Raw genomic sequence first — 9,869 nt, 5'->3', positions numbered from 1 at the left:
CGTTTACTTATGTCCGCACCTGTACGTAAAATACAGATAATAGGCCGAGCTCTTTAAAACAAAAACGAAGGCGAAAAGTCGACCCCTGTCTTACGTAACGCGTATTGGCGCCAAAACTAAGAGATCCTTGTAAGAACAGGTGGCGGAAGCCTGCAGAGGTGTCTGTTTTCATTTATACAACTGCTAAATTAGGGAGGAGAAAGCGGGGGGGGGGGGGGGGGGGGTAGCATGTTTGACAGTTCTTCGGCAAAACAATGGTGAGATATATCTTGTGATGTTGACGAGAAAGACATGAGGGCATGTGCGTAAAAAGCCAGAACATTGGCTGAGCTCCTCCCTCTCCCCCTTTTCGCTGCAAAAAGCCTACAGCGAAAAGTCGACCCCCGTTTCACATAACGGGAATTGCCAGAATAACTAAGAGAATCTTGCAAGAACAGGCGGTTGAAGCCAGTGATTTCCGTTTTCATTTTTGGTAAGTTGGGGATAGTTAGAGGTTCAATCTATAGTCCGATTCAACTTATACTCAAACGTTTACAGTTTAGTTTTAAAGGTTATCACGTTCGCTTTGGATAAACAGGCCAAGAAAGTTTTCGCGAGGTGGATATAGTCCGCAGAAAACTTGACGGTGCAGGATGGAGGAATCTCTCGCGGTTATAAGCTAATGAGTTCGTTTCTGCGCTTTCATGAAATAAATCATATTCGAGCATTTAAATCCGAGTAGGTTAGCCCTGATATGATCACCGTTAGATTGTTTCTGAGGACGAAGTTGTATGCGTAGCGCCCGTAGTTCATGATGGTCCTTCTGGAAAGTTGGAAATAGGTACAAGCGTGAGCGTAGGGCGTCGCCACGCTTTTTGGCGTCTTTCACGGACTTCTGCTACAATGTAGAATTGTAAGTCTAGCCCGTTACAAATAGAAAGGCGACATTTTCAATTCGGAGGTTATTTCGGTCCTGCGGTAATACGCTTGGATGACCGTGCTAATTTCCTTCGCTCATCGGTGCACACTTTAAAAAAATTTAGAGAGTCTCTTTTAAATGTTTGTTAAGAGGAGAACGGCGAAAGTCTACCTTTCCTCTTCAATCATTTGCCTCTCATCGTTTGCCTCGTCACTTTTCATCTTATCGTTATCGTAAGACGTCGTTTGACGTACTGGTCGTTCCGTAGTCACGCTGATTCATGCCTAGTCATTGTAGTCATTACTACTCATATCTAAGCATATTTACTAATTTGCAGTCATTTGCGGCCATTACAAGTCGTCGTTTGACATACTGGCTGTTCTATGTGATGCTGAAGCATGCAAAGTCATTAACACTCATATATCTAAGCATGTTTACCCCTCTCCAGCCAGTTACGGTCATTACAAGTCATCGTTTGACATATTGGTCGTTCCGTAGTCATTTTTAGTGATTTTATGATCGTTTTATTAGTCATTATCATTATTCATTAACTCTATCGATATCTATCGCATAACTTTATTCATTACTAATCACCATCAATCGTTTTCATTGCTAAGTTCCCTACATCCGTTATTAGCAAGTGACATATCAGCGCACAGATCCGACGCACAGATCCCGCGCACAACTCTCGCGCACGGGATTTCGTTCCACGAGCCTAGAAAGGCTTTACGCCATAAACATGAAGGCAGACCCCGTCATGCTAGCAGAAATGTATTAAGAAGGACTACAGTGAACAGGAAACACAGGCGTGTCTCAAGTCGTAACGATCGCCGAGCGTGAATGCATGGGCCCGGAATGAAAGACCTATGGCAGTGCAATCTGAGACTCGCTACATGTTCTAGTTCACTTTATCGCTACTGTCGCTATCAACAAAATGGTGAGAAACCTGGACTTCAAGTCTGTAGAGGCACTCATGGACCTGATGAACAAGTATTGGGAGGCCGGGGAGATCCCGGCCGAATGGAAACATGCTAGGATTATATTTATTCCTAAGCCAGGAAAGAAGCTATGTATCAAGAATCTGCACCCCATCTCACTGACATCCTGCGTGGGAAAGTTGATGGAACACGTGGTCCTCAATAGGCTCCATAGGCTTTTGCGGAGGACAACGTATTGATACCTGCAACAATGATTGGTTTCAGGGCCAATTTGTCAGCGTAGGACGTCGTGATACAAATAAAAAAATACGTGATTGATCCTGGTTATGTCACGGGCATCAAGGCTGTATTGGGGCTCGACTTAACTAAGGCTTTCGACAATGTTGCCCATGAGGCAATATTTAGGAACCTATCAGACATACGGCCAGGGGGTAGGACCTTCCGGTACATCAGATCATTTTTGGATGGCAGGACTGCGAAGATTGCGATTGGAGAAGCGAGATCGGATCCCTTCCCGCTGGGAGGCAAGGGGACACCTCAGGGGTCGGTTTTATCTCTGTTCCTATTCAATCACCCTTGATCAAAATACAGCCGAGGTTGGAAGGAGTACCTGGTTTGAAACACACATTTTGCGTGGACGACGTCACTGTAAGCCACCAGGGGTAGCGACAGACAACTTGAGGATATGCTACAACAGGCAGTAGATATTGTGGAGGAGCTAGCTGGAGAGGCAGGACTCTCGTGCTGTCAGTCCAAGTCCGAGCTTTTTGTAGTTAAACCAGGAAGGATACACGCGAGGCACAATGTGTCGCCACCGTCGCTAGAGGTAAAGGTGGGGGGTGTGCCGGTCGCTGAGGTTTAAACGATCAGGATCCTGGGCATGTATTTGCAGACTAACCGGAAGAATAGGACCTCAGGAAAGCTTAAGAATGCGATAAACGCTAACGTGAGACTCATTAGGAGAATCGCCAATCGTAATAGAAGGGTGCGGGAAAAGGAGTTATGTCAGCTGGTGTAGGCGTTCGTGATCAGTAGAATAGTATATGCGACACCTTGTATGAAATTGGACTCGACGGAGAAAAACACGGTCGATGCTGTGATTAGACAGGCTTATGGTGACCCTTGGGTTACCTAACAATGCGTCCACCGAAAGGCTGCTGGGATTAGGGGGCACAACACCTGGGAAGAACTACGGGAGGCGCACCTGGTGATGCAATTCGGTATAGCTTTCGAAAACAAAAGCGGGAAGGGACATATTGAATAAGATCGGCATCGGGGTTGAGGCTGTAAGTCGATCGGCCTCTTTTATGCATATGGGGAAGTGTCAGTACCCGAAACGTATTTCTAGGAAAAAACAAAAAAAAAACAACTGTTATTGTCCCCTGCAAACAGTCCAAAACGCCGTCTAGGAGCCAGGATATACAACCTCGTTAGTGATTTTATTAAGATGGTGCCGATCCAGCGTATGCAGTTATTTTTTTTCTCGGTCACACCTAATGAATAACATCGTTCGTGAATTTTCTCTTCAAAAGTTTGGCTCTTGGTAGCACACACAAAAAGGGCATTACCGCAGTAGTGTAGGGATATATATGTCAGTGCGATGGATTAAAGTTGAAATTTAGCCCAAAAAACTTTGGTGAGGCTGTCTGGGCGTGTGCGCTGCAACGGGGGAAGATCGGTGTCGATGGAGCGAACTTAAAAAAATAACAAAGTTGTGGAGGAAGGATTGCGGGTGCTGAAGAAGGTGGCTACGCGCAATATTGGCTAAGTACGGCCTATGTCGTAGGTCATCGCGCCTATGAGAGGAGACGCGATGCGTGGGACAACATTCCCAATGACGCAGTGCGATAAGGCAGGAAAACGAACCAACAGATATATACGCGAATAAGCGAGCACATATACAGAGTTTTTCGCGTAATTTGAGCAAAGGATTAAAAAAAAAAAAAGAAGACAGCGCTCTGCAGCTGAAAAGAACCAACGATAGGCTGCTTTCTGCCATGTGGTGCTCCTCAGTAGTTCCACCAAATTAGATTTAATGATAAATGCAAAAAAAAAAAAAATGTAATATTCCATTTAGGTTAATGCCGGTTTTATTGAGCTGTGGAGAATGCACGATTAAGAAAAAGCCGATCCCCTTTTTTTTTTTCTTCTTTGCAGCAACGTATCTCCTAGGTATTCCTAATTTTCGCATCATTTAAAGAAAGACCGCAAACACGAAAAAAAGAAAGCGCTTGAATGCCATCTTGCGGTGCCGTATATTCCAGCACAGGGAAAAGCGTTTCGAATGAACCAAGGGTGCACGCTCACTGTTAAAAGTAGACGACGCCACTGTCGGCGTTGTCTTGAAGGTGCATCAGCGAATTCTTTCAGGACACGTCAAACAAGCGCAGTGACCTGCGGTTATTGATAGGCAGGCCACGGCAGCTAATTCAGAGATAGCTTTTACTGAGTCACTACGCAGATAATATGAAAGAAAGAAAGCAATGCGGTGAAGTCACCTGCGTTTTCTTTACTCGTGTGATTGCGCAGCCCATTGATTCATCACCACCGAGAACCTAACAAGGCCGATGCATGACTGTCTCACAGCGAACGTCACGACAGCGGACTGGCGATAAAGGGTCAACCAGTGAATCTGCGCTCATGGACTGGGTTAAATGGTGAGGGGACACCACGTGACTCTAATCAGATCTGCGCTTGCAGATTCATTCGCTAGAATATTATTGCCCATCCGCAGTCGTGACGTAGGCTCCTGAGGTGCGCTAGTCTTGAAAAGATCTCTTTGGTGACGGCCGAACTGAGCAATAGCCTCTCACTTTGGCATGGTAAGCTTTCCCTATGTGCATGTTTCGTTCGTTAATAGAAAATTACAAGAGCTCAACGCTGCTGAACCAAATATTGAGCGAAAGCATTAGCTGCGGGTGACCGAGCGTTCTTCTTCTCTTTTTCTTCTTCCTCAGCTCACATATAAAGCCCCGCTTTTACCAAGCCGTATGAACGTGCCTTAGTGACCTGTAGGGGTAACGTGAATGACAGGGTCCTAGCAGGCTGATTCTGACATAACCGTCTCATGAAACAAGAGACCCAAGTTGGCAGCTCCTGCCAACTGAGCCGCGGCTTCGACCGCGCCACGCCGACCGCTTGAGTTGAGAGCCCATCTCTCGCTTTTGTGTCACGTGGGGTGTGACGTCACGTGGGTAAGACGTGGCTACCGCCGCGCTACGCCTACCGCTTGAGTTGGTAGTACAGTTGGTAGCCCAGCTCTCACCCTAGTGTCACGTGGGGTGTGACGTCACAGCGTCACGTGGGTAAGACGTGGCTATCGCCGCGCTACGCCTACCGCTTGAGTTGGTAGCCCAGCCACGGCCACTCGATGGAAGCGCACTAGGTGCGGCCTGCTACGTCGCCCGAACCCGGCGGGAGGCGCTTACTTCCAATCGCCACCACCGCGGCGTCACCGTTCGGGACAGCCGCGCGCGGAGAGCTGCGCCTGGCTGCGCTTTGAGGGAGGCGTCGGCTTGGTAGAAGCCTTTTATTTTAAGGATATAAGAGCTCCCTTCACAAAATTTGGCAACAAGAATTAGTATACACTGTCATGTCTAGTGTGACCATGTCAGCACTTAGCGCTTGCTCGGCAAGTATGTATACTGGAGTGTACCCCGAAAAACTTATAGTAACGGTGGTTCAAGGCCACTCGATTGGAGAGCTCGCATTACCGTGATGTTCAATTCGGATCCAGTTGTTCGTCACATTAAAATGTGACCCGGCTGTGAACAATTCGAAGCTGTTCAGCTGCCATGGTAGCCTAATGCATAACCACTTAATTAACTATGTCGCGAATTCCGTGTGTCATTTTCACACCATTTACTCATTCCTGCATACAGCTTTTATAGACAAATTGATGTCAACCTGGTCTAAGCTGCCAGCGCTATCCAATAAAACAATTTCCTACTATGAGCTACCTCTGTGAAAATGCGACATGTAACCAAACTTTCTATCTCACTGTGACAAATTTTACGGTGGAAATATGAAGATATTTATTAGGTTAAATCTAGATGATAACCTGGGATCTTGGAGACCTTAAACTTTGTACGCCAGAACGCTATCCGTCATGGCTTCCCGCATCTTGCATGACCGGACAAAGTAAGCGCGCTTGATAGAGCCGGTCTGCCTCAAGGTGCTACGTATCTGCGCCGAAAGCTTTTATTACTATTTTTATTGGCTGCTCGCAAACCCATACAATTTTGCTGGTTCGTAATTTTCAATGGAAGAATGCGCATCGAGTGTTGCTGTTGTGAAACTCTTAGCTTTGATCACAAGAATGTTCACGCGTCAGAGCGCAACTGCAGCCGAGATTCAGCGAGCAGCCGAGTACGCTTATTTAACGGCCACACAAAAAAAGGAAGAAAATTACCAATCGCAGACGGAAAACCTTTCTAGAGAGAGGTTTATCCCATAGCCATAAACATCGCTCCACTGTTGAGTTGACATTTCCAGACCAGCTCGCTATCAGTGGGGGCAGCAACTTAACGATATCTTGCATAGTGCCTTAGCATGGACACGATCATTGTTTTTATAGATTAGCTGCAGGTACTGTGTACAGTGAGAAAACAATGATGAAACCAAAAGTTTACACAGCTTGCTACTTCGCCGGACCTCTTCAGACTTCATCATCCTGTTAATGAAGGTGCTCGTAAGCTGACAAAGCTTGATTACTTCCTTTGCGGGTTACATCAAGCCTCCGTTGTCCTTGGTTTTCATTAACCTGTAACTGTTCCAGTTGACTCATATTTCCTGCAAAAGGTTCTTGCTAGACTGACATGTCGCCTCAAAACCATTACCAAATATCGCATAAATTAAGCAACAACCTGGTAGTGACAAACAAACCTAGGAGTTCTTAAGTCTCCTTGAGGAGCCTCGTTAGAGTGCCCGCACTTTGCTACCTGCTTATTCACCGTATCCCGTAATTGCTGTCTCTGTTGCATATCATTACAGTACATCCTTAAGCCACCGCATTATATGAAATAGCCCCCTACACATAGCTATATAAAGCCCCTCTTTACCGAAACCGTACGAACGTGCCCTATAGGAGTATACTGTGCCTGACTTGGGGTCTAAGAGTCCCGCTTTCAATAATTCCCATTTCATCCTTATGTCTTATTGACTCTCTCTGGTTTGGCAGCTCCTGCCACATTCATGTCATGTGTTCTCATTGCGCCAAAAGTGTCTGGCCATATCACCAACTAAAGTGACTCTTACCAGAGATGTTTTTTTCCGACTTTCTGCCGACAGAGCGGGCGCCGGATTTTCTGTAGAACGTGGCTTTTCATTTTATCGCATCGGCTCAAATAGTCTCAACAGTATAAACAAATGTTGTTTGCACAGGCTCCTTTACTTGCAAGGCCGCTCAGACTAGCGCGGCAAAATTTAGAACAAATTGCATGCCTATATATATATATATATATATATATATATATATATATATATATATAAAAAAAAAAAAAAAAAAAAAACCTTCGTAGCTTTTTCTGATATGTTCTCACAACATAACCCGCGAGAAAAGCTTCTGGTGCTACCTCATCGTGTTCATCTGCTTCACAACACATCGTTAAAAATCCTAGTTCACTGGCCCGCTCTCTGATAACTAAATAGGTTAAACAACGTGACGAGAACACAGGAAAAGAGGACGACACAACTAGCGCGGTTGTGCCGTCTTCTCCTGTGTTCCCGTCACGTTGTTTGCCCGGTTAACCTATAATTAATCTCAAACAAGTCCAATCTGCTGTCCCTTGTAGCAAATTCAATGGCAGCTGATAGGGCATTATGCTTCAGCATCTGGACTTTTTAACCTTAGCGCCGCTTTCATTTCAGAGGAAGCGAGTGTATTTCCACTCCTCGCTGCTGTCTTTGCCTGAAGCGAGCTCAGCAGATAAAATTAGAGGATGGCGAAAGCCTACCCTTCTCCTATCATTTGCCTCTCATCGTTTGCCACAGTTCATTTCAAGTTGTTGATATATTGGTCGTTTCTCAGTCATGATGAGTCTGCCTTCGTAGTCATTGTAGCCCTTATCACTCATAACTAAGCAGGTTACTCATTTAGAATCAGCAGTGGTCATTCATTACATGCCATCGTTTCACATATTGGTAATTTCGTAGTCATTAACAGTAATGATGAGTCATGTCAAGCTATTATAGTCATTACCACACATCGCTAAGCACTTTTACTCATTTCTAATCAATTGCGGTCATTACATGTCGAAGTTTGATATACTGGTCATTACAAATCATTTTAGTCATTATTAACCATTATTAGTCATTAGCATTAGTCATTACCTCTATCAATGTCTATTTATAACTTTTATTGATTACCTATCACCATCAATCATTTTCATTTTTAATCTCCCTCCTTGCACGTCCGCTTTTGCGACTGGCACACCAGTGCACAGATGCGACGCACAGATAACAAGCACAGCTTTTGCGCATAGATTTTCGCTCCATGAGCTTAGAACGGCTTCCGCCTTAAAAAACAAACGCATCCAGTCTCAACGTTAACGTGCTTGCACACGCGCGCAAAAAAAAAGTTTGCATTTACCACCCAGACGCGAGGCGAACGCGCCCAGGAAGGAAGCAAACTGCGCGCTCAGAGCCGGCGACTCCGGCGGCGACGTGTCCCCGAACAGTGGCGCCCTCAGGAGAAATAGCGGGCGCAACTGTAAACTCTCCAAGGACACGCTTGCCCATTGACGGCGGCGCGACGCAGCAGGCCGCACCCAGTGCGCTTCCATCGAGCGGCCGTGGCCCAGCCACGGCCGCTCAATGGAGGCGCACTTGGGTGCGGCCCGTCGCGTCGCCCAAAAGAGCCGTATTGCGCCTAGTTCTTATCGCCACCGCTGCGGCGCCACCGCTCCGGGACAAGTCCGGGCGGAGAGCTGCGCGCAGCGGCCGTGGCTGTGCTTTCGTTTCGGCGTCCGCGTGGTCGGCGCTTGCTCAATTTAGGATTATGAGCGGCGTTTCACACAGTATGTGATGCTATGTGCAAGTTTGCTGTTGATAAGGTGATAGCGGCAAGTCATCATCACTAGGCTTTTCTAAGTCATTCGTGGTCTTCCGTTTACAACGAGAACGAGGAAGTCGTGTGCTTCGCTGAGTGCGCACCCATTTAGTTGCGTTTCCACCCCTGTAATGACACGTATTAGATATTGCAATCTTGAAATCGGGACATGGTTTGTGGCCATTTATTCAGCGTGCACCTTTCTGGAAACTTACAATTCAGGACGTAGCGTTCAACATTATTGTTCAGCCTGTTCCTCCGTTTTCACTGGAAATAATATTCAAGTGGGTACCACCACCAAAACATACTAGCTAACATAAACTGTTGCAAAAGAAACAACACAAGACAGCCAGTTCAATGACACGCCCGCAGGCTCAGGCAATTTTTTTCTCGTTTGATTATGAAGCCGCGTGATGCACAGAAGACACGCAAGCTTATTTTACAAGCGAAGAACTTTTCTCGAAAAAGGTGTATGTGCAAGCGTGATTTTTTCCACTGTCTGATTGATGTTGCCTGTCCAGTTGGTCAGCAGTGGTCGCATTAGTTTGGTTAGGTCCTTAGTGTGACTGCGGTCTTCTCTCTCGCAAATCAACTCCGGAAATTGCACAAAATAGGGAAGAAGGGATAAAATTAACATGTTCCATAGCTTGCTGCTTCTTATGACCTGCGGGCACATCACCTTGCTAACAAAGGTGCATGGTGATTTTCAGATATCTTAGGCGTCCATCATCAAGAATTTTGATAAGTCCAGGGTTTTGCAGGAATCACAAGGCACAAAGTTAATAAATGGATGGGGACTAATAAAATAAACTTATTGACACTCTAAAGTCAGCACTAGAAGTTATTTAAACTTTGGTAATATATAAATAATGGAAACACGGGCAGGCACTGAAAACAGAGTAAATAAAAATGTTTCATGAGATTCTGTAAAACTATTCATATTTTCTCTTCAAATGGTCGTGCGAGGTAACCAGCCAAGAATGCA

General features: G+C 45.8%; 1 protein-coding gene across 1 annotated transcript in view; it reads left to right on the top strand.

The window, feature by feature from the left end:
- Positions 1-4,553: 4,553 nt before the first annotated feature.
- The window catches only part of LOC146197105 (aromatic-L-amino-acid decarboxylase-like), a 169,489-nt gene continuing 164,173 nt past the window's right edge, over positions 4,554-9,869 (top strand). Inside the window, exon 1 of the mRNA XM_084598844.1 lies at positions 4,554-4,658. Coding sequence (XP_084454970.1) covers positions 4,656-4,658 — 3 coding nt within the window. The 5' untranslated portion in view covers positions 4,554-4,655. The remainder of the gene's footprint in view (positions 4,659-9,869) is intronic.

The sequence above is a fragment of the Amblyomma maculatum genome, chromosome 3 (genome assembly GCF_055883805.1).
Source record: "Amblyomma maculatum isolate TAMU_Amacu chromosome 3, ASM5588380v1, whole genome shotgun sequence".
Lineage (NCBI taxonomy): Eukaryota > Metazoa > Arthropoda > Arachnida > Ixodida > Ixodidae > Amblyomma > Amblyomma maculatum.
This window is presented reverse-complemented; position numbering and strand designations above follow the sequence as displayed.